The 25,458-nt window shown below is 46.4% G+C and overlaps 1 protein-coding gene across 4 annotated transcripts in view; it reads right to left on the bottom strand.

Annotated features, from left to right (window-relative positions):
• The window catches only part of LOC138822707 (ubiquitin-like modifier-activating enzyme ATG7), a 179,198-nt gene that overhangs the window by 99,982 nt on the left and 53,758 nt on the right, over positions 1-25,458 (bottom strand). For all 4 annotated transcript variants that reach the window (XM_070015571.1, XM_070015572.1, XM_070015573.1 and 1 more), the window contains 8 exons: positions 24,779-24,869; positions 23,958-24,102; positions 21,176-21,334; positions 18,895-19,089; positions 15,591-15,794; positions 13,783-13,898; positions 11,312-11,387; positions 143-223 (listed from right to left, as the gene is read on the bottom strand). In XM_070015571.1, coding sequence (XP_069871672.1) covers positions 143-223; positions 11,312-11,387; positions 13,783-13,898; positions 15,591-15,794; positions 18,895-19,089; positions 21,176-21,334; positions 23,958-24,102; positions 24,779-24,869 — 1,067 coding nt within the window. The remainder of the gene's footprint in view (positions 1-142; positions 224-11,311; positions 11,388-13,782; positions 13,899-15,590; positions 15,795-18,894; positions 19,090-21,175; positions 21,335-23,957; positions 24,103-24,778; positions 24,870-25,458) is intronic.

The following is a 25,458-nucleotide window of genomic DNA, read 5'->3' as shown; positions in this document are numbered from 1 at the left end:
ACATGGAAACAGGACAGAGTCCTTCCTGAACTTCCCCTCCTCACAGGAAGCCACAGCTGGTTTCAGATGCTGGCTGGTAAGGTGGAGGTTCAAGGCTGAAGGCTTACTTCAAAACAAGCTCCACAAACACAAAGTGACTTACTTTGGAGGAACAGGCAGTACATTTGTCAAATGCCAGGCTGACAGGAAGGACATTATCAAACCGTGACAGAAACCCCCGGATCTAAAAACAAACAAAATAGAACAGTTCATGTCAAGCATAGAATGGCCACATCTATGGAAAATGCTTAGGTCTGACAAGAAGAAGGAAATGATTATTAGGGGTGGGGGGGTGGGGGGAGGTTCCTGACAGAGACTACTACCAAAAATGGAGTTCCACTTGAGTGTTTCCCCTTGTACTGCAATTGTCTTGGTGAGCCCAGGTCCTTGATTCCTTTAGGAACCAGGGCCGATATGATTTTCAAATATTGGAGAACAAAAGGCAAGCTGCAATAGCTCAAGTGTTAACAAATGTATTAAAAGAGTAACAGGTCAGGGGCCTGTGTGTGTGGCTCAACGTACGAGTGCTTCCCAAGTGCACAAGTCTTGGGTGTTTCCCCAGCCCCCTAAAATGAAACCAATCCCTGTCAAGGTTTGACCCTGTCTCTTCTACGGAAGGACAGTGATGAGACAGAATGTGACATGGCGGGGTGGGGGCAGGGTGGAGGGGTGTGAGGGGCTGGCCAGAGGCTCCAGAGAACAGAAGACACACGGTCCTAAACAGTTACTCAACAGTTAGGCTCCGTTGGTGGGGAAACAGCACCACCTGGGGTAGAGACTTCTCCCTGCAGCTAAGTCACAATCAGTGAAGTCGGCACGCAGGCCCTGCCCATTGGGGCTGTGAGGTGTGCAGGAACATAGTTATGGGGCCGGTAGCAGGGTAGTAAAACCGAGCGAGTCTCCACAGGATTGCAGAATGCCAGACCAGTGTTCATTTATTTCCTCTTCCCAATGACTTTCTTCTTCCCTTGTGGCACTAAGCATGGAATCCATAGCTCTACCACTGAGCTACTTCCCCAGCGCAACCACCTCATTTTACCTTGACAAAACTCAGGCTCAGAAAGGTGAAGCATCTTGGCTCAGGTAAGCAGTAAGGGATAAAGTTAAGATTCAAAAGAATGCTAGGCGCCGGTGGCTCACCCCTGTAATCCTAGCTACTCAGGAGGCTGAGATCTGAGGATCGAGGTTCAAAGCCAGCCCGGGCAGGAAAGTCCGCGAGACTCATCTCCAATAAACCACCAGAAAACCAGAAGTGGCGCTGTGGCTCAAGCGGTAGAGCGCTCACCTTGAGCTGAAGAGCGCAGGGACAGCGCCCAGGCCTAGAGTTCAAGCCCATTACTGACCAAAAAAAAAAAAAAAAAAATCAAAAGAAGACCTATAGACTCCAAACCTGGCTTAGGCCCCGGCTTCCCATGGTTGCAGGCTGCAGGCTCGGGCTAGATCACTGTTTCTTCTTTCCCGCAGAATAACCATAGCCAGTACCAGGGCTTGAACTCAAGAGCCCCATACTTGCTGGCATTCTACTATTTGAGCCATGCCTCCAGCCTACCTTTTATCTTTATTTTTGCCAGTCCTGAGACTTGAACTCAGGGCCTGGGCACTGTCCCTGAGCTTCTTTTGCTCAAGGCTAACACTCTACTATTTGAGCCGCAGTGCCACTTCCGGCTTTTTCTGTTTATTATGTGGTACTGAGAAATTGAACTCAGGGCTTCGTGTATGCCAGGCAAGCACTCTACCACTGAGCCACATTCCCAGCCTAGCTTTTATCTTTAATATCAGGTATCCTCACAATTTTTCTTTTTTAAATTCTTAGGGCTAGGGATGAAACCCAGGGCTTCAGACCTCCTAAGCACAAGCTTCATCAATTAGCTACACCTCTAGCCTCTCCTCTCCTCTTGAATAGAACAAAAGAACCAACATACCACTGTCTTTTTCCATAGCCATCCCCCCAGTACACACCCCCAAACAAAAGCAAAGCCTCACCACCTCAAGAAAGGAGCTTCCGGCTGTGATTGGGAACTTGACTTTCAGTCTATGAAGCAACCAACGTCTAACTGAATGTGTGCATCTGCCCCATCTGCACAGTCGCAACCCTAAAGGAAATGCCTACAGGCTTACTTCCCAAGTGTCCTATTAATAGGCTACATGATTTCACTGTAATCTATGAGCAAGAGTGTTACATTAGGTAACTGGGTGAAGGATAGCCTCATTGTGAACCTTTTGGTTCCTACATGTTACGCATATGTTTGTATGGTGGTGGTGGTGAGGGGTAAGGTTGCTATTCAGGAGGAGACATTAACACAGTTGAGAAAGTCACAAATGGAAATGTTGAGATTTTCTTGAGCTCTGCAAGTTATAAGCTTGAAGGAATACTCACAGTGAGCCCCACACGTCCAACCCACTTTTGTTGTTGTTGGCGTTGGTGTGGACATGGGGCTTGAACTCAGGGTCTGAGTGCTGCCTCTGAACTCTTTTTGCTCAAGGATAGCACTCTACCACTTTGAGCGACAGCACCACTTCCAATTTTCTGGTAGTTAATGGGGGATAAGAGTCTCAAAGACTTTCTTGCCTGGGCTGGCTTTGAACCGTAATCTTCAGATCTCAGCCTACTCAGCTAGTATTACAGATGTGAGCCACCCACACCCAGCCCAACTCACTTTTAAATTCTTTTTACAAACTATCACACATAATAAAATGATATTTAACATGGCCTGTGCATTAGTATTCCCGTATGTTTCATGCAAAAGTTCCTTCACGAACACTTCTATGATTCCCTAAGCTTCTGTTTTCTTTTTGTTGCACAAAGAATTAAATTGTCCTAAGACTGGAGGTGGGGAGCAAAACTGAAGGGGAGGGTAACAGGTTAGGAGCTGAAAGGAAGAGAGAAAAAGGAGAGGAAGGAAAGAGAAAGCAAAAGCCAACGTCAACACAGGTGGTAGGAGCAGAACAAAGGACCTGGTGAATGGCTAGGCAAAGCCAGGGCCACCACGCCATTGTTCAGCACCCCAGACCGCTCTGTAATAGGAAACAATGATTCATCTTCCTGGGAAGTGAAACAGAATAACGCGGGTGAGAATTCGGAAATTCATGAAGCTGGTATCAGAAAGCCCACATCAGAACCGAACAAATTCCAGTTGTGATTTTTAAAGAGGAAACCTTGCTCAAACCCACTGCAACAGACTCCCGCTGGGCGCCACTGGGTGGGCTTCCTTCCACTTAACAAGCTCTGCCAGGGCTGACCTTTGCTGGAGCAGCTCCGAGGCCTAGCACTTTCCGTCGGCCTCCTGCAGGCTGACCAGATAAAGCAGAGAAATTTGGTTCAAGCCGAGTTCTCCCGTCTCTGGGTCACCCGCATACACTGACTGGGCTAGACTTTAACTCCCCTCCAGAGACAACTCTGACCTCCTCATCCGGCCCTGGGCTGCCTTCATGACAGAACTCTTCCTGCTGCTGCTAGCTCTGTGCCTCTCCTCCTCTTCCTTAAAGCCCATTCGGACCAAGCACAAATCATCAACCCTAGGTCTATCACCCAATCTAGAAATAACTCCCCCCCCCCACCAACATCACTGACATTAATGTCCTCTGAAACCTTCTAGAAAAAAACAAAACTATTTTGGATTCTAGAGAGTGAACTCAGGCCCTTGTGCATGCAAAGCATACCCTCCCACTGAGCTATACTTCTAGCCCAGGAAAAAAGATTGTGTCTAAACCAGCTCTCCTCATCATGTGCCTTTGTTATTCCTGAATATTAAAAACCATAGGTGGCAATAAAAGCCCAGAAAACAAACACAACTACCTATGCTTTCTTGGTGCCTGACCCAGACCGGCTTGCTACTCACTGGCCCAAAAAGGTCAATGCAGTTGAGCTGAGCTCCCTGTTGTCAAACACAAACAAGGCACTGGATGGCCCCTAATCTTGGCTAATGAGGCCTGAGAACAGAAGACACAACCCGCCTCCCCGCATGAGGGCAGAGCTAGGGCAGAGAGGATGTAAATGGAATCAGCACAGGCTACTCAACCTTGTGTGCGCCTCGCAGGACTTCATTAGGCAAACCTGTGCACACCTAATAGCTTTCCAAGGCTCCCAGACAGGAATACTGGCTTGCGTTGAGGTGCACTGGAGACACTGTCAAAGGCCCTTTTGGAAATGTAGCTCAGGCAGCAGCAGGAAACAGGAACCCCGAGGAGTTGGGCACGCTGTCTCACGGATGCCAACAGGCCTCTTCACACTGACTCGAGCAGTGGCTCTGCAATGCAGAGCACCCTGGAGGTCTTCACTCAGTGGTTCTGGCACTGGCTGGGAAGTGCATACTTTGGAATGGCTCAGAGATCACTCTGACAGAAGACCAGGCCTGGAGATGCCTGGAAACAACTGCTGTATACCTAGGACTGGTTTACATTTCAAGAAGCAAAGAAACCCTGTCGTATTGAGCAAAGGCTTTCAATAGCTTTCCTCTGTGGCTGGGCTGAAGGCTTAATCCTGTAAAATGCACAGCTGTGTGTCCCTGCTTCCTCCACTGGCTCCCAGGTGCCCAGGATTTTCTGTCTTAAACCTCAGAATGCCAGCTCTCCCTTGCCTCTCCTGCAGCTCCCTGAAGCACTCTAGGCCCTGTCCTCTTGGAATGTCCTTTCAGCCCTACAAGCTATGAAGAAAGGCCCACCCAGGCCTCACATGGCCTGCACTAGCTCAGGGCAGGGCCAACTGGAGGAAGTGAGCTCTTACACAAGTAACGCATCTTACCTGTGTCTGGGGTCCTGGGGGGTTTTCACACATTGTCTCTCATCATCCTGTGACCTGCCACCATTCTTCAGACAAAGGAATCAAGGCTCAAACATAGGACATGGCTTGCCAGGGAATTCACAATTTACCAAGTGGCAGGGCCAGGAATCTGAATTTTGATTGTTTTTGTTTGGAGAAAAGAAGAAATGCCAAGAGTAGGTAAAGTGGAAAGAGGGAAGGAAGAGGAGGCCAGAGGGACTTAGACAAACTCAACACCTACATGGTAAGACAGCTACCAGGTTAATTCAATCAGCTTTAGTTCATATTGTGCAGCTGAATAAAAAATAGGTAGATTAGGAGTAGAAAGGGGCTGCCTCCTCTCTGGGCCTCCCATCCCTGGCCACGTTTGTACCTCAGCTGAGTAAAACCCCTCTCAGTGCCAAGCCCACCTCCCCTCGATGAGAAGCTAAGACTCAGTGCCCAGAAACAAACAAGCACTCTGAGAAGGCGCCGTGCAGCCACAGCGGGAACCTACCGCTTGAACTTCACGCCAGCTTCCAGCAAGCCTGGCAACCTTTCTTGAGCCTGGAGTTTGCATAAATAAAAATGAGCTCCAAACTCCAGATCGATCTTGGATGTTGAAAAGAGCCTTAATCAAACTCCATGCCAAAACGGAGAGTTTAGCAATAGCAAACCCCCAGGCACACCACAGAGGCCTTTGTTTCAGATAACCGCTTCCGCTACCACCAACTTGGCCCTCCCCTCATTATTGAACAGGAGCCACAGAGGGGCAGAACTAGCTGGAAATGAGCCCAGAGTTATCCTGGGAGAAAGCCTGCAGAGGAGAGCAAATCCTCCAAACCCTTCCCTATTCACTCCTGGCTTCCTGGATTTTATGAGACTGTTTGTAACTTCCTATTGAGGAGAGTAGATAAGCTTCTATTTTAATAAAAGAGAAAAGGAAAGATGAAACAAGCATTTATAAGTGTCCCGTGTGGCCAGAGTTGCGCTAGTACCCTGGTAGGCATAATTTTTTAATCCAGGTATCCAATTCCAGGTGCTTATTATGTGATTGTCCCCATTTTACATATAAAAAAATGTAAGTTCAGCTGGGCTCTGATGGCTCATGCCTGAATCCTAGCTACTCAGGAAGCTGAGATGGGAGGATCACAGTTCAAAGCCATCTTTGGCAGGAAAATCCATGAGGCTTTTACTTTCAATTAATCACCAGAAACCAGGAAGTGGCGCCATGGCTAAAGTGGTAGAGCGCTGGTCCGGAGCAAAAGAACTCAGGGACAGCACCCAGACCCTGAGTTCAAGCCCCACGACGACCACCACCACTACCACCAACAAAATAAATGAAGTTCAGACAAAGTAAGTAACCCCCCCAAGATCACACAGTGACAACGGGCAAAGGCTGCCTCAAATCCTCTTGGGAAATGAGGTCATACAGGAACAAATGGGCATGAAATTCAGGGGTGAAGTGGATCCTCATCTTATGAAATCCAAATGATCTCAAAGCTTTCGAGATGGCTCTAGCATGAGGACACCCAAACATGACAGACTCGTTGGGTGAGCAGCATTCATAAAGCGCAGTGCCACCATTCAAAACTGCTAAAGGGAGGCCCTGCTCCTCTTGGACAAAAAAATGCTGCCTGAGGTACTTTTGAACTTTGGTATTACCAATGCCTTTCCTCCTCCAGAGCTATGCAGAGAAGCCCAGACACCATTCAGCCTTACGCCCAGGGGCCTCCCCTGGAATGAAATCCCAACACAGACAAATGGTCAGGGGAAGTCTACGGCCTTAGAAGAATGCCAAAGTAGATGGAGTGAAGCTCTGGGTGACCTTGCCCTGTTGAGCCTGGTGCTTGGCAGCCTGGCAGTGCCCATGTCTGGGAAGGGTCTCCTGGAATGGAGGAACAGGACATCTAGGTGAGGGCTAGGGGATGGCCGCTCTTCCTGCTGCTCCCGCCAGCATCAACCCAAGTGACACAGAACCTGAGGAGAGGGAGGTATCTTTTTTCCTGGGCTCCATCTCTGGAAATGCGCTTATTGCCTTTCCTCTAACCCTTTCCCAGGAGTCAATCTGCTTATGTTCCTGGGGCATAGAGACCAGGATTCCTGAGCATAGTACAAGAGACCTTATTAAAAGCAAAAGGCTCGAGGACAGGGGCTGGCAGAGCCTGAGCAGACAGGCCAAACAAACAGCAGCCCTGGACATGGCTAGAGCCTCTGGCTCTACCTCAACACCGCCTCACTCTGAGGTTTCCCAGGCTGGGCCTTTGCAGGGTCCTGCCCTAGTTCTGGCTTTGTTCTACTTTTCTGAAACAGATGAAAAGAAAGAATTCAAGAGTTGGAGAGAAGTATAAACCCAGAGGAAGGGCATACACATTCAGGAACTTTTTTTTTAAGTCAGTAGTTTAGAGCCAAGAGTATTTTCACCCAAAGAGTATATTCCCAAGAGTATATTCACCCAAAACTGTGGACGGCTTGGTCCACAAGATAAAGCAAGACCTTGGTGTTTAGATGCTACTGTTCCTTCCCTCCCTCTCCCTCTCTCTGTCCCCTTCCTCTTTCTCTTCCATCCTCCCCTCCTTTCTCCCCCTCTCAGTCTTTCTCTCATTGTCTCCTTCTCTCTCTGTGAGACTTATCATACAGCCTATGCTGACGTGGAGCTCCCACGTGCTGGGGGCACAGATGTGCATCCCACTGCCACAACACAGTCCACACAATAGGAATCCATTTGCAGAAAGTTCAGACTTAGACTAAAGTCCCCCTGTGTAAACAGCTGTGTAAAGAGCTGTTTGCCCCCCGTGGGGGTGGAGCGGAAGTGGCAAGAGGGGCTTTGGGATGCCTGCTGACATTACATTTTGATCTGTGTGCCCGGCACAGGGGTATGTTCACTGTGATCATGCAAGTCACCACACACTTAATAATTCGTGTGATAGCCGGGCGCTGGTGGCTCACGCCTGTAATCCTAGCTACTCAGGAGGCTGAGATCTGAGGATCGCGGTTCAAAGCCAGCCCGGGCAGGAGAGACCGTGAGACTCCTATCTCTAATAAACCACCAGAAAACCGGAAGTGGCGCTGTAGCTCAAGTGGTAGGGCGCTCGCCTTGAGCTGAAGAGCTGAGGGACAGTGCCCAGGCCCGGAGTTCAAGCCCCATGACCGACAAAAAAAAAAAAAATAATAATAATAATAATTCGTGTGATTATTGTAGGAATTTTATGCATCAAAAATGATTTTTAGGGCTGGGAAGGTGGCTCAGTGGTAGAGCGCTTGCCTTGCATGATCGAGGCCCTGGGTTCCATTCCTCAGCACCACATAAGCAAAAAAAGAAAAAAGCCAGAAGTGGCGCTCTGGCTCAAGTGGTAGAGCGCTAGCCTTGAGCTGAAGAGCTGAGGGACAGCGCCCAGGCCCAGAGTTCAGGCCCCACGACTGGACCAAAAAAAAAAAAAAAAAGATTTTTAAAAATTCCTCTCTGAAAAATTAGGACAGAGCAAGGGAAGGGGTGACATTGTCCAAAAAGAAATTTACTTGTTTCCTGACTTATGTAACTGTAACCCCTCTGTATGTTACCTTTATAATAACAATAAAAATTTATTTTAAACAATCTTTCTGTGGTCAGAAAATAACTTATACTTCTTGCTGTTTGCAAAACTGAATCTATACACATTGGGCCAGTGCCATGAAAAACAAACAAATAAATAAAACCCAACCAAGAGACCCCTGAGTCTATTTTTTCACCTTAAACAGTTTTCACGGCTTTCAAATTCAATGAGAGGTTTCTTTGGGCAGAATGTCACTGTTTTTCAGGGCCTAATCAGATCTTCCTCTGCACTGGTGGATCGCTGGCTGGGCCATTTCTGCCTGTGGTCCCAGAGCGGGGAGGACAAAGTGAGTCTCAGACCTCCCAGGTCTGACCCAGGAGAACTCAGGGGAAGTCAGGAAACTTTCTCCAGATTATACAACAGAGCCGCTGGTGGGAGGCCTGCTTCTCTCAGTCCAAGGCTATCACTTTCCACCACATCTCCTCCCACAGGGACCAATTAATAAACATTCTGCTTTGAGGCACTGAGAACCTCACTGGTCATTCTTTACATGCTCAGAACACACAGGAGTTTACTGAATCCTCAACAGGAAACAGTTTCTCTTGGAGAGCTGGGGAGGGGGGGAGTTGGTGGGGAGGAGATGCTGAGTTTGTAATAGGGCATTGCGACACCAACCTGCACACGGTGGAACTGACCAAACACTGAACCAAACACTGGCTGCATAAATGGACCCACTCAACTTGAAGAAACAACAACAAAAAAAGTTGTATCAATAGTCTAAGTGGAGACCTCACAACCTTGATTACATTGATTCTTTTTTTGTTGTTTTGTTTTGTTCATCCTGGGGCTTGAACTCAGGGCCTAAGCACTGTCCCTGAAATTTTGTCACACCTTGTGTCACTTGAGTCACATCTCTACTTCCAGCTTCTTGGTGGTTAATTGGAGATAGGAGTCTTACACACTGTTCAGGCCAGGTTGGCTTTGAACTGCAACCCTCAGATCTCAGCTTCCTGAGTAGCTGAGATTACAAGTATGAGCCACCAGCACCCAGTCCTGAATAATTTTTAAAAGTTCTTTCTTCATTTTCTTTTTTTAGGATGTAGCTAAAAATAAAGGCTTGAAACTTGAAATATTGTAAGCAACACACACACACACACACACACACACACACACACACACACACACACACACACACACACACACACACACACACACACACACACACACACACACACACACACACACACACACACACACACACACACACACACACACACACGGGGTTTTCCCATATATGGCCACCTTACTCTTCAGCCTTTGAGAAAGCCAAACGAAGAGAGGGCCCAACAACCAGACCATCTTTCCCATAGCTGCAGTGAGGAGGAAGGACACTGAAGAGTGGGTGAATGAGGAAGAGCTGCTGCAGGATTAGTTGCCATGGTGCTCTAGGAGCGCGGGCATACGCATCTGACTCGGGCCTCTTCTCTAAAGAGGCTGCGCTGCCCTTAGCTCAGAGAAAGCCACAACTACAGCAATTCCACATAAAGGACTTAAAGGAGGAAACCAATGCAGAAGCATGACTGAAAACTCAATGAAGGCCCTTCTCAGTATTAAATCTGTAAAAGAGATGAGGGCACAGCTCAAGGCCACTGGTGGGGAGGGAGGAGGGGAAGAGCATGGGAAAGATGTGAACGAGACACCAGGGCATAAATAACAGAGGTCAAACCCCAGAGGACAGCAGCTTTGTGAAAACTGGCTAGGCCAGAGTCTGTGGGTGCGACGAGAAGTTTGTCTATGGCAAAGACTGGCATTCTCCTATCAAGTGAATGCCACTTGTGTGAAATGGGGCAATCCATACTTCCTGTGTCAGACACATGCTGGACTTGAGAACACCTGATCTCACTGGCTCTTAAGTGGTAGCCTGGAGGTTGAAGAACCCAGCACCAGGTCTACGTGGTGGTGTGGGGTGAGAGCGCGGAGGAGGGCAGGGAAGCCAAGGCTTTGGAGGGGAGGCCAGGGCTCTTTCTGCTTCCAAAGTCTTGGGAGAACACTGGCTGGGTGGGAAAGTTTGGGGTTAGGTTGCCACTCATCCTCTCACTCTCCTATAACCCTCATCTCCCCTCTGCTGACCCTGACAGGAGGGGGCAGTAGACAGCAGGAGACCTACCAGGACCTGGGAGTAGAGTCTCTCCTCCTACCTGAGAGACAGGCGGGTACAGCTCAGTGGTACAGCAAGTGCATAGAAAGCACATCACCCTGGGCTCCATCCTGCCACCCAAAGACAACTGCCAAGTAGAATTACTGTGCACTGAAAATGGGCAGCCTTTGCATCATGGGCTGTAAAGGTCTGACTGGAAAACCTCTCCATTCAGTGAGTACTACTGAAGAGGCAGCGTAAGCTCATCCCAGCCCTTCTCTTCCCCTCCCCGAGCAGCTGGCCTTCCTCACAAGGATCCAAACTCTAGTTCTGAAAACACTCCTCCATGTGCTTGCTCCTAAACTCCTCCTATTTGGGTAGAGTCAATAATAATAATAGCAAACAACAAAAACATAAGCACAGACACCAATTCCTGATGCAGTTGTGTCCCATCAATCACCATCCCCAGTCTTCACACCCACCAGATGAGGTCTGTCTGATTTACAGACAAGAGAACTGAGGTCCTAGATGCTGTGGGACTCAATTAGGCAAGGCCCTCTTAACAAAGGCAGGGTGGAGATAATTTTCCAGCTGGCAGATTCCAAGTCTGTTCCCTCTTTCTTCATGCCACAGTGAAGTCTCAGTCAGCATGCTTGGTTTGGTTCACCATGCACTGGCAACCACTTCCTGTTTGTGACTTCCACCCTCCACAACCCATAGAACCTTCCAGGCGGTCACAGGGTTCCCCACTGAGAGCCCGGCTGTGGGGGAAGCAGGCAGGGTGGACAGGACAGTCACCCCAGACCAACCCCAACATAGGCGGGATCAGATCCAGGATGGTGGCCTTGTCTCCACACCACTCACCTGGTGAGGCACGAGTCCCAGAGAGGTGGGGGGCTCACTCATGCGGTCATCACTGCTGCTGGCGATGGCGTAGCCCCTGCAGAAGGGAGGAACTAGAGCTGTTCAGTCCATCAGTGTTAACGGGGAACACACATGAGGACTGTCTGGAGGGCGCCAGTGAGGGCGAGGAGGAAGTCCAAAATGCGTTTGCTGGGCATCTACACTAGCCAAAAGTGCACTTCTCTGGGAGGGGAGTAATAAAAATGCATGGCAATGAACCTGTCTTGTTCTTCAAATAGTCTATTTATTTATTTTTTATGCCAATCCTGGGCTTGAACTCAGGGCCTGGACACTGTCCCTGAGCCTTTTTTTCTCAAGGATAGCACTCTGCCACTTGAGCAACAGTTGTACTTCCTCCAGCTTTCTGGTGAGTAATTCGAGGTAAGAGTATTGTAGACTCTTATGGGATGGCTTTGAAGTGTGATCCTCAGATCTCACCCTTTAGAGTAGCTGGGATTACAGGTGTGAGCCACTGACACCCAACTTCAGATAGTCTTAAAGAATACCACAGCACATTTTATATTGAAATTTTCAAATAGAAAACTTTCATTTCTTTCCCTTTCCCATTTCCTTCTTCCCTCCCCTCCCCTCCCCTCCTTTTTTCTTCTGCAGACACAGGTTCCCATTACATTTTCAGGTCGGCCTCAAACTCTTAGTCTCAAGAGATATTCCCAGCTCAGTGCCCCAAGTAACTGAGACTATAGGTGAACACCACCATGTCCAGTTCTAACGTTAACCTCCTGAATCAAATCAATGCTACAGAAATGGAGGAAAGAGAAATAATGGTGTGATACTTAGCCACAGAAGCAAGGCAACACAGCATCTCTGAAAACCAGACAATGGGCTAAGCTGAATGTCACTGGAGGAGGGCAACCCAGGGAGAGACAGATTATTTAAAAGTAAATTTGAGGACACTGCTGGGGGCATTCCCAACATCCACTGTCCTCTTGCAGCTTCTGACAGTTCTATTCGCAGAGGTGGCATGCCTAAACCAAACCTACACTTGCCAGTATTTCCTTGCAGAGTTACAATCACTGGATAAGTTTTTCAGGAATGCTTTTTAAAAGGACGCAGATGCAGATTGCTACAAATTTTACCCTCTGGTTATTTCTTCCTTCTAAAATGTCATGCACAGCAGTGCAGATGGCACAGCAGTCACCTTTCATCCACAAGGTGACAGCCATAAGGAGGAAAAGCTAAGAGTGACTGAGTGAGAAGGACTCAAGCCAGTGCTGGTGACTCACATCCATAGTCCTAGTTATTCAAGAGACTGAGATCCAAAGGATCCTGGTTCCAACACTTCAGGGGTAGAAAAATCCATGAGACTCCTTCTCTAAAATCATTAGCAAAAAGCAGGGCTGGGCTGGAGGTGAGGCTCAGTGGAAAAGCATCAGCCCAGCAAGCAAGCTGAGCAAGCATACAGCCTTGAGTTCAAGCCCCAATACAACCAAAAAGTAAAATTAAATAAAATAAATAAAAAGAAGTAGCTCAATTCCCTGATGGCATAATGGGCTGCTTACAGGGCTGTGAAATAATGACAAAGGCTTGTCTTGCTAAGTCATGGAACACAGACCTCTGTCATGTCATACAGTTTCTAACATTAGTGATCATGCATGTTCTTATCAATGACAGAGCTAGGAAAATGAAAACAAAAGTAAAGTATAAAGGTCCTCAAGTCCCCAAAAATGTTTCTTTCTTCAACTGTCAGACTCTAGGAGAATATATTCTCTAGGAGAATATAAAAAGGTTGCAGGGATAAACCCTAAAGATCCCACAGCAATTTCTCACTGGTTAAAGAACTAGATCAGATTTTTTTTTTCCGGTTACAAGGCTTGAACTTTGGGCCTAGGCACTGTCCCTTAAGCTTTCAGCTCAAAGTTAGCATTCTATCACTTGAGCCACAGCACCACTTCTGATTTTCTGGTGGTTTATTGGAGGTAAGAGTCTCACGGACTTTCCTGCCTGACCGGCTTTAAACCATGATCCTCAGATCTCAGCCTCCTGAGTAGCTAGGATTACAGGTGTGAGCCATTGGCATCTGGCTTTTTTTCTTTTTCTTTTTGGTGACAGTCCTGAGTCTTGAATTCAGGGCCTGGACACTGTCATTGAGCTGACACTGTCATTTTGTGTTCAAGGCTAGGGCTCTACCATTTGAGCCATAGCTCCACTTCTGGCTTTTTGGCAGTTTACTGGAGATAAAAGTCTCATGGGCTTTCCTGTGTGGGCTGGCTTCAAACTGTGATCCTCAGATCTAAGCACCCTAAGTAGCAAGGTCTATAGGTGTGAGCCACTGGTGCCTTGCTTCTTAGTCATTTTTGAATATAGAAGAGCAGCAAAACTCTCAGAAGAGTCCAACTGAGAAAAGGCCGGTGGAGACACTGACAATAAAAGCTTTCTTTGTCTAAATGCCCATTTCTGAGCAGCCAACTCACCCTTCTGGATGCTGCAGGACAGAAACCATCAGCTCCACTGCCAGTGCTCCTGCAATCGTGGCCAGGCCTGGACGACTCACAGTGCACTGCTGGTCCAAGGTCCGGTCTCTGGTTGACTGCAGAAGAAACAATCACTGAGCTGTGCTGCATGTCTAGTCCCTAGCCCTAGCTCTGAGCCTGAAACTCCTCCACGATGAAGTTTTAAAAGACAACAGATGCTCACTGTTGGCAAGGAACAACCAGCCTCAAACACTATCATTTCTTAGGAGGATCAAGATGAATAAAATACCCAGTCTCAGTAATTAAATGAGGCAATAGGCTGAAAAGGATATAAGTAGGTTAAGCGATCTAAAACCGGAAAATATCAACCAGGTGCCTCAATTCTGCCCTGCCATTCTATCTGAAGTAACCCCTCGGCGTGGCCTGCCAGGATCTGCTATCTGCAGTCCTCAGTTCCAATGTGCTTCTCCCAGTGTGAACACCTCACCACACTGGCTTTGATTAAAGGGCTTCACTGCAAACGCCTCTGCTACAGACCGGCTTCACTGGATCAACCTAAGAAGTCCTAACCTTCCAACTCTGAACAAAGGCAGAGGTTGTCAGGGAAAGCTATGACTGAAAACTCTGCTGTAAGAACAGATATCACGACTGCAATGGACCCTTGTGCAGTTACTGCCCCTTGTGCAGTAACTAAGTCACAGGGCCAGATGTGGATTTAAGTACATGAAGGAGATGATCAATCAGCCCCACCTCTCCCAGGAGGAAGGTTTGGCTTTTTAAAAAATATGTACTGGGAAGACAAAAGCCAGTCACCCAAAAAAAGGTATGGTTTCTAAAGATCAAGTTTTAAGAGAATGGGGAAACAGGGAAGAACCATCTCTGCTCTGGATCTCTGGACTCGATGCTCTGCTCTGATGTCTCTGCTTAGTCCTGTGGGCTGGCAGGAGCACAGGCACAGAACTGGGCAATCATATGTCGGCACAGTAGGTCCTTGCTCTTCAATGCACTTTCACACTCGACCTACTTGGCCCTGTGAGTTGACAGGTCCAGTGTTCCCTCCTTTTCTAGGTTATCAGATAAAATAGAAGAGGTCAATTAAAGATGGGTTTTACACAGTCAATGTTTTTAGTTCAGGACTTTTTTATTTTTTAAACTCTTATACATGGGGGTTACAATTTAACATGTCCAATGCTTCTTGATTAGTCACCTCTTCCATTATTGTCCTCTGTCCTTTCTACCTCTTTTCCCCAGACTTACTTCTCATTTTCTACTTCTTTTATCACATGTGTACATTGAGAATTCTGACTATAGCTGTAGGACATACACTAAGAATGACTTCATGTTTGCTTGAGTCTCAAAGTCACCTAGCACCCTGCACCGTCACTAAATTTGAGAGGCAGGTACTCTACTCCCACTTAGCAGAGCCAGAGGACAGAGACTACACAGAATGTCCTGGGAGGCAGTGTTGGGGACAGAACCAGAACCTGGGTATTTGGACTCTTCATGTTGAAGACAGCACAGGAGGCAAAGCACAGCCACCCAGAATCATCTATCTCTGCTGCCGTGTCCTCATTCAGCCGCCACCCCCCACGCTTGGCAGCTGCATGCTGCATTTATATGAGTGAATAAGGAACAGCTGTAAAGTTGAGGATGCCAATCAAGCCTTGCAGTGTGACGATGCCATTCCCCACACTGGAGCATTCTCTTTGTTAAAAGACAGTATTTAAAAAGCAACAAAAGAGCTAGGTCTCTCTTGCTCAGTGCATAAGACACTGAAAGTATCTGGAACTGTAAAGAAATTCACTTACATCTCCCGGAGCCACCACATCATTGCAGAAATAGCAGCCGAGTTTGTAACCAGGGATGTTGGCAAAAAGTGAGGATCCAAGGAGGTCAGCAGATGCCCCAGGGTGTCCTGGGTACAAGTCCCCGGCTCCCTGCTGCTTTGGTTTCTTCAGGCCATGTCTCATGACAACAAATGTGTCAAAGCCCAAGGCAGCATTGATGACCAGCTACAGATTTCAAGTAATAAAAGAAGAGAGTTAAGAAAAACTCACTCCAAGCCATGGGTAATTTCCTAGTTGGTTAACTTTTTTTTTTTGTCAGCCCTGGGCCGTGAACTCTAGGCCAGGGCACTATCCCTGAACTCTTTAGTTCAAGGCGAGCACTCTACCACTTGAGCCACAGTGCCACTTCTGGTTTTCTGGTGGTTAACTGGAGTTAGGAATCTCATGGACTTTCCAGCTTGGGCTGGCTTTGAACTGCAATCCTCAGATCTCAGCCTCCTGAGTAGCTAGAATTATAGGCGTGAGCCACTGGCGCCTAGCTATTTGGTTAACTTTCAAAGTAAACTTTTTTGCCTGTGAGTGTAATTAGAGTCTAATACTAATACTGATCCAGGCTTTTTAGTACTGAGGGATTATAAAGTTTAAAAAAAATCAGACAAGTTGTCAACATAAACTGTCTCATTCATTTCATTTAAAACTCCCTTTTAGTCTGGTGCTGGTAATTCATGCCTGTAATCCTAGCCATTTAGGAGGCTAAGATGGAAAGGATCTTGGTTGAGGCCAGCCAAGATTGGTTGCATACATGTGCAAAATCCTTTGTGAATAAGTATCTGGGCACAGCAGCATGTACCTGGCACCCTGCCTATGATCTGACCTAGCCAAGGTAGAAGAGTCTGTGTGATCACATCTCAATGGAAGATGCTGAGCATGGTGGCACATGCCTGTCATTCCAGATCCAAAAGAAAGTATAAAACAGGCTGATCACAGTCTAGACACAAAGTAAGACCCTATCTCAGAATAAGCAGTGCAGAGGAGGGCACAGTGGTAGAGCACCTGCCCAACAAGTGTGAGGTCCTGTGTTCAAACCCTAAAGACCTAAAATACAACAACAAACAAACCAAACAACCCTACACTATAGCGAAATTCCCGGAGAGTATCACCTATTTATAGATGAGGTTCCTGAAAGCCAGGAAGGTTCATTTTTTAGATGGCCCATAGTCACTTAGCTTCTAAGAGTAAGCATACACTTGCAACACATATTCATTGCTGCATTATTATTTGCCAACTTAGGCAAACAGTCTAGATGCTCTACAATAGATGAGCGGATCAAGGAAATGTGGTACATATATATAATGGAATTTCCTCATCCATCAGAAAGAATACTATTATGTCACTTGCAGGAAAAAGGATGGACCTAGAACAAATCATGTTAAGTATAGTAAGCCAGGTCAGAGAGACAAACAGTGTATGTTTCTCCTATATGTGGAAGCTAGATCTACAATACAACTAAATGCACTAATTTATACAGAGCTTTATGCATTTATCCCCAGACAAACTGACTAAAGGAGGGTATATGTAGGGGAGGAATCCAAAGACCTAACTCCTTTGAACACCTAAAGTACGATTTATCAAAACAAATTCCAAACATGGAAACATGGTTTTTTTGTTGTTGTTTTAACTTGCTTTGCTTTCCTTTTTCTACAACCAACTCCCCTCCCCACCCCACCCCCCACACAAAGGTAAGTGTTAAGCCAGGCACTGGTGGCTCACACCTGTAATCCTAGCTACTGTGGAGGCTAAGATCTGAAGATCATGTTTTGAACCCAGCCCAGGCAGAAAAGTTGTGAGAAATGAACCCCCAGAAAAATGGAAGTGGAGCTGTGGCTCAAACTGGTAGAGCTCTAGCCTTGAGCTAGAGCTCAGGGACAGTGGCCAAGACCTGAGTTCAAGCCCTAAGTTTAAGCCCCATGACCAAAAAAAAAGGTAAGCGTGCAAAACTAAGTCTGCAAGTTCTCAAACTCATTCTCACTGCTGGTAAGCTACATCATGTCCACAGTTGTAACAGCTTTGCTGAGATTTAATACACATACTGTATAATTTATCCTTACGTAGATTTTCTTTTTTTGAGTCAGGATCTTGCTATGACTTTCTCACCCATGAACTCATGATGCTCCTACCTTTGCCTCCCAAGTACTGGAAAGGCCGGTATACATTAACGTTGACCAATACCACAGCACAGATTTGTTGATTGCAGTGCTGGAGTTTGAACTCAGGGCCTTGCACAAACTAAGAGGTGCTCTACTACTGAAGTCACTCCTTCAGCCCTTTCTGCTTTAGTTATTTTTCAGGTGGGGGCCTCACTTTCCTTTCCTGGACTGTGATCCTTCTACTTTATTTCTGCACAGTAGGAATGAAAGGCATGCTACGGTACCCACTGTGCCTGGTTTTCTTCATTGAGATGGATGGAGTCTGGCTAACTTTTATGCTCAGGCTGGCTGCAAATCAATCTCTGATACCAGGGAGCTAGGATTACAGACATGAGCCCTTGCTCCTGGTACCACATAGAGTTTTTTCTTTTAGTTCTGAGACTGAGACTTGAACTTCGTACTGATGCTTTCACTCATTGTCTAGCACTTTACCAACTGAGCCATGCCTCCAACCCTATCAGACAGATTTTTTTTAAAGACAAGATTTTTTTTTCAATTGTCATTTGTTATGCTCTTAGATTTGATGATATAGAAAGCTTTAAAGAAGGGGAAAAAAACACACTAGAAAACAAAGATAACTCATGACCCACAGCACACATAGTTACCTGAACAGTTTGTGACATTTCTTCCTCCTGTTTTCTCCACTTGGGCCCCCTACCCTCCCTTGCCAGCCTTCTCCCTGGTCTAGTAGACACACAGACATAAATGTGTATACTTTCGTGTGTATTTATATATAAATATAATTCATAGAAATGTATATCATATCTTGTGTAACATAATATGGTATTTTCTGTATTATTAAAATGCTTTGGAAACTTAACTGTGAATGGCTGCATAGTAGTCTATCAGGCATGCAAATCATGACTTAGTTAACCATTCAGTACTGCTGGCCCTTGAATAAATCATTACACATCAAAGGATGTTAGAAAAATTCAACAGTAAACTATCCTGGGGGACAGTATGAGGCAGGGCCAGGTCTGGTAGAGCCCCCTTGGGAACAGTGGTCACACAAGTACAAGGTCACGCAAGACTTTTCTTTCCGGGGGTCACCTCTCCATTTGGGGAGGAGGTGCATGAAGTTACAGCCAGAGGAGGAGCACCCAGGTTCCATACCCTACCTTCCTCTTGCTCGCGGCAATGACGGTAGGAAGCCACCGGCTCTCCCTTGTGTCCATCAACAAGAAGATGACATCGTGGCTCTGGATGAGTTGCTCCAGCTGCTCCACATCCCTGCGAGCTTGCTCCAGGGTAACACTGGAGAAGTTCACGGGATGTCCTGGCATGGGGATGCTCATGTTGAACCCTCTGGCATTCTGGGAAAACAGGATATATTTAGGTCTGAAGGAGGGTGCACGTGAGATCTCAGAGGCTACGCCTCCTCACAGCTACCAGCACTAAGGATGGCAGAAATATCTCTGTGCACAATGCTACTGATTTCTTTTATCCTACCTACACCCTTGGGAAAACTGAGACACTAAAACTTGAGCTATCTTTTGGTAGGCATGTGTTGTTGAAGAAGGAACCCAGGGACTTGCACATGCTGGGCAAGTGCTCTACCGTGGAGTTCCATCTCTAAAGGCTTTTGAGACTGATGTTAAGAATGAGCCATAGCCGGGTGCCAGTGGCTCATGCCTGTAATCCTAGCTACTTAGGAGGCTGAGATCTGAGGATTGCAGTTCAAAGCCAGCCCCATCTGGAAAGTCCATGAGACTCTTATCTCCAATTAACCACTAGAAAACTGGAAGTGGTGCTGTGGCTCAAGTGGGTAGAGTGCTTCCTTGAGCTGAAGAGCTCAGGAACAGCTCTTCAGGACATGCCCAGAGTTCAAGCCCCCTGACCGGCAAAAAAAAAAAAAAAAAAGAGTGAGCCATGAGTAGGTGCTGATGAAGCCAGAGGCAGAGACTTTCCCCAGGGAAGGAAGTCCTCTTGGGTCATCAATGCACCCTTAGTTCCTTGCCTTCCTCTGGCCACAGAGAGGTATGAGGACATCAGCTTTCTCATTCACTTACCTGCTTGGGAAAAAAGTTCATGGGGCAGGGCAAGCGTATTTTTTACAAAGAAAATCTATCTTTACCAACTATAGACTTTTTTTTTTGGTCTGTGTGGGGCTCGAACTCAGGGCCTGGGCACTGACCCTGAGCTTTTTCTCTCAAGGCTAGTGCTCAAAGTGTTGAGCCACAGTACCACTTCTGGTTTTCTGGTGGTTCATTGGAGATTAGAGTCTCACGGACTTTCCTGCCCAGGCTGGCTTTGAACTGTGATCCTCAGCTCTGTTAATGGCATCTGTTAAGAAGTACCAATGTACATTTTGGTGAAGCCCAGATTATCGGTGTTTGTTTGTTTGGGGGTCCTAAGTCCAGCCAAGACCTGTAGCTGGACCATAAGCAATGTGCATACCCATGAGCACAGAATAAAATTTCCTGTCTGAAACTGGGGTTTGGGGACTTTGTGATTTGTGACAGCCGACAGCCATCATGGCTTCTCAGTGTTGCTGTGCTCCTTCCCTGGGTAGCAGTGGGTTCTCAATCAATACTATTGAATTAAACCCAATAAATGCTGTCCCTTGGGAATACTGATAAAATGAACAAAGCCATCAACATTTTCTATAGCAAAGACTTCTGAAACAGATGGCTCAATGTTGGCTGGCTAAAGAGAGAGATGTCAGAAAAGCAGGCTTTCTCCTGGCTATGGCTGAGAGCCTCTTCTACAATTCTAAGAACAAGCCGATGCTCTGAAGATATCTCATCTGCCTCCTGCCAGACAAACTGATTAAGCATACAAGATGTAGGATCATTCTGCTGAATGACCTCAAAACAACTCTCAAGATTTTGGATCAAATGAGGTGAATGACTTATTTCTTATTAGCTGGTGATTCTAAAATAAAGGGAGTAAGTCAGAAATAAGAAGAGCTAGAGAAGAACCTTCAACTTCTACTCACTTTTTCTTCTTAGAGACACATGTATTCAATCTCATTTCTAAGCTAGTATTAAGCAAGCAGGCTGATGATTAAGGAAAATGAATATCCCATATCTGGGCTGTCACAAACACTGAAGAGCCAGGAGAGATCTGAATCCAGGCATCCCTCCAGAAACACTTCTCATACATTCATTTCATTTTCATCAGATTTATGAGAGCTATATTTTGTTTTGTTTTTCCACTGCTGGGGATGGAACCCAGGGCCTTATACATAATAATCAAGTTCTCTACCACTGAGCAAACCCCTCCACCCCCTACCACTGAAATGAGGTACACAGCTTGACCACACGGTGAGTCTCTGGGGAGAAATGATCTATGTCTGATCATCCATCGCCAGTACCACAGCGCTTCATTCACTAAGTCGTAAATGTTTACAGGTGGAGGAAAAAAAACCTGTGGGTGTTCACCAAAGTGTCAACGTACCACTCCGGGGAATATTTTCTGGAGCCGGTCTGCTGCAGCCAGGGCCTTGGGCTTACCACCCCCTAGGCAGTCTTCAAATTCATAGAGAGGCTGTCTCACGGGATTAGAGTAGGAGATCTTGGCGTTGTCCACAAAGGTGACATGTCTGACACCCCAACCCTGCATGGAAACAAGAGACTATGATGTGCCTCTGCCCAACTTCTCACAGGGCATCTCTCTTGAAATCCCTGGAAAGGGTTTGGATTTTGAGCAGTTGGAGACCCATAAAATACAGGAAACGTCAGGAAATTGAATTGTGCAAATTCAGTTTTTGATACCCTGAATGTCAACCTCCTTTAAAAGATGAAATAATTATAAACTTAGAGCCTGGTTCCCTGAAGTAACCAGACTAAGACATGTCAGAGTGAGTCTATCTAGTAACTCATTATTTTTGACAGTAGCAGTGGAGAAACATTTGGAAATGAATCCCAAGAGCTTTGCATGTAACTAACTGTCTTAAGAGGATTAGCAAGAGCCCCCAAAAGTCTGTGGTTGCTCTGAAATAATTAAGTCTAAATAACAACTCCTCTCAAAGATCATCTGAGGCCTCAATTAACTCTTCAGAAAAATGATTAATAACTCATTTCCCACTGTATAATACTGCAGAATATTCTGTAGTGTTTCTCCAAGAAGGCTTATTAATAACTGAATGAGTGGGGGTAAGTCTGTGCTCTCATAAATCATTTTTATGATATTATATACTTCAATTATACCACCCATAAGGCTTTTTTTTTTTTTTTTTTTTGGGTCCGGTCGTGGGGCCTGAACTCTGGGCCTGGGCACTGTCCCTCAGCTCTTCAGCTCAAGGCTAGTGCTCTACCACTTGAGCCACAGCGCCACTTCCGGCTTTTTTCTTTTTGCTTATGTGGTGCTGAGGAATCGAACCCAGGGCCTTGAGCATGCAAGGCAAGCGCTCTACCACTGAGCCACCTTCCCAGCCCCTACCCATAAGGCTTTATAAAAGCACACAGTTTTAAAGTTAGACAAGAATTGCTAAAATCTATACTCATGCTGGGCGCTGGTGGCTCATGCCTGTAATCCTAGCTACTCAGGAGGCTGAGATCTGAGGATCGTGGTTCAAAGCTAGCCCGGACAGGAGACTCCTATCTCCAATACACCACCAGAAAACCGGAAGTGGCACTGTAGCTCAAGTGGTAGAGCGCTCGCTTTGAGCTAAAGAGCTGAGGGACAGCGCCCAGGCCCAGAGTTCAAGCCCCATGACAAAAAAAAAAAAAAAAAAAAAAAAAAAATCTATACTCATACTCTAATCACTTGTTCCACAGATATAAAAACTGACCCATAGGAACAATAGATGATCTGTCTAGAAATTACACATTGCACTAGGGGTGTGAGAATGAGATGTCCACAGCTGCACCTCCTTTACGGTGGGGATGTGCACCCCAGCAGATGAGAAATGAGCACCGGCTCCCTCTGAATCTGCAGTAAGCTAAGTGCGAATAGAAAAAGACTTGGGGCTATACTGAGCATTATCCCCTAAACATTATAGTACAACTATTTAGGCAGTGTCTATACCATATTAGGGTTCTACGTAGTCCAGAGCTGACTAAGGCATGTAGAAGGCTATGCACAGGTTTTATGAAGCACTGTGTCATTTTAAATAAGGGAATGAAGCAACAGGGGTTTGATACCCATGGAAGACCTAGAACCAGCATGGCAGATACCAAGGGACACTGGTACAGTGATAGAAGGAAAGCCCTGCTAAGACTATTTACTAAGCTAAGACTGTCCTCTCTTGCTTCAGTGCCTTTCCCTCAGCACTTATGAGACTCAGATGGTTTGGGGGGGGGGGAAGTCAATGAAGACTCCAGATTAGTTTCTAGGGTTGGAGATGACAGACTAACCCCCATCTTTTCATAGTCTTGTATGACTTTTTGGTCCACTCACCCTGTTTCAGCAGCTAAGCAAATTACCAAGGAGGATGAAAAAGTAGGAACCAAACCCAAAGTCACTTGTGCTAGATTTGGGGATATTTATTTCTGAAGTAGTTTGGCATTCTGGAGAAGAGCGCAGGGAAGGTGGTCTGGGAACATGATGGGCAGTGAGAAGAAGGGTAGATGTCCTGAACTAAGCCACAAGCTTAAGATAGACATAAGATTTCTATAGGTAGTGTGACATGATCTAGTTTTGTAAATACAAACAGATAAATAACAGCAAAGACATGAAAGGTCCCTCTGTGTGTTTACATATGCCTGGGATAACAAGTGGGAATGTGAAAAGTCTGCTGAATTCTGGGAAATGGGCCTTGGGATGAGGGTGTGGAAGACTTTGTTTCTCCCTGACAAAATAAAATATAAGCACAGATTCCTGTTATAGTTAAAAGGATGAGAAGAAAGATAAAAGGAGTTGGGCTCTGTGGCTTACACTAATCCTAGCTACTCAGGAGGATGAGATCTGAGGATCACAGTTTGAAGCCAGCCTGGGCAGGAAAGTCCATGAGACTCTCATTTCCGATCAACTACTCAGGAAAGACTGGAAGTCATGCTGTAGCTCAAGTGGTAGAGCTCTAACCTTGAGCACAAAGAGAGAGGTTCAGGGACAAAGCCTAGGCTCTGAATTCAAGCCCCTTGACCAGCCCCCCCCCAAAAAAAAAGAAAGAAAGAAAAAGAAAAAAGAAAAGATAAAAGGAAGGGAAGAAGGGACATGGAACGTAGGAGAGGGAAAGAAAACATGTCCTGGGCTGGCCATAGTCTGAAAACCCCATGTGGCCTGAAAATTTACTTACCATCAGTGTCCTGGCCACATTACAACCCAAGGTACCGGCTCCCAGCAGCAGACATTTGACAGACACAACCTTGTCTAAGTCTAAGGTAGGGACCAATCTCCAACACATCAATTTGAGATTTAAATCCACTGATGACTCAGCCAACCTGAAAAATGAGAGATTTCTGTATTCACTCAGTTGACTCATTTGTGTTCCAAGTTTTTCCCAAAAAGTATCAGATGAAGCTCGAGGGCACAGGAGGAGAAGGAAAGGTCACCACACAGAATGTGTAGCTACTGAATCCTCTGCAATAGTGGTGGGCCACAAATATGACAGTGAGCTCCTAACAGCCAAGGTGAAAAGGGAAACATGACTATTTCTAAGCTGTGGTATTCATGACCAAGAATACACCAAATAGGTAAGTTCTTCCATGTCCAAGTAATGAATACAGAAATGCCTTCCATTTCCTTTTAATAAAGGAAATAATATTCTTCACCATTAACTATATCACTGGCTTCCATGAGTTATTTCTTATAATGTCCTTCAAAAAAGGCATGTAGGACAAAACTAAGAGGCATAAATAATGAGCTAGACGGTGGCAGTAAGGTGTGCCTGGCTAACAGTCTGAGCAAGAAGCAAGGGCATTTAGGACATCTAGGAGAACACATGGACGGTGTGCCTTCTACCCTTACACTACTTCTCACAGCAAACTTAGCGGGTGGAGAGCGTACAGCAGAACGGCTCCCCCTAGACGGGACGTCAGGGCGCAGGCTCAGCCTGACAAGCAGTGCACAGAGAGTTATGAAAACGCCCCTGGAGAACAGAGCACCACACATGTGTACCTCTTGGGGTCCATGCACTCGCTGAGGTTCACCATCCTCGGGCCCATGCCTCCTTTCTGGTTCTTTTCCCAGCCAACTGCTTTAGGACAATCTTAAGGCAAATAAAACACTGAGCTTAATGAAAGAGAGAAGAAGAGAAACAAAGAAGCAGCAAACTTCGAAATAGTCAACATTCACAATGTCCCGTGCAGCAACAAGCTTTCAGTTTGTTTCTTTCTCAAAGAGGTTGCAGGGCCTGGGTCTTCATCTTCCTGCCACAGCTGCCTCCCCATTTCCTCAGCTGCTGGGACCGCTGGGTGCAAGCAGAGCCTCCTGCACACAAGTTTCTGAAACAGTACTCAACCCGAGCTGAGCCCAACATGCCCCAACTTCTACCGTTATTAGAAGTCCCACTTGCAGCAGAAAGACTCTCCCCAATCAAGACAAGAAGATGTGACTCAGCACACCTTCCACTGAAGCTCTGTTGGGATCTGAACCTTTGCATACATGTTGCCCCCTCTCTTCCGCCACCTCACCAGCCCCCCTGCTCAGCTCTCCAGTGTACACCTGTGTGCTTACAGATCACAGACCAATGTGATTCTTCATTCACTCAGAATTTCCCCTTCCCTGATGATCCTTTCTCCCCTGCTCTCTTTCAACTCTTGCTGTGGAGGCCTTTGTGACCTCAGGGATTGTGGGCT

Source organism: Dipodomys merriami, unplaced genomic scaffold, assembly GCF_024711535.1.
Source record: "Dipodomys merriami isolate MVZ:Mamm:240054 unplaced genomic scaffold, mDipMer1.0.p SCAF_114, whole genome shotgun sequence".
Lineage (NCBI taxonomy): Eukaryota > Metazoa > Chordata > Mammalia > Rodentia > Heteromyidae > Dipodomys > Dipodomys merriami.
Note: the sequence above shows the minus strand (reverse complement) of the source record. Positions and strands in the feature narration are given on the sequence as shown.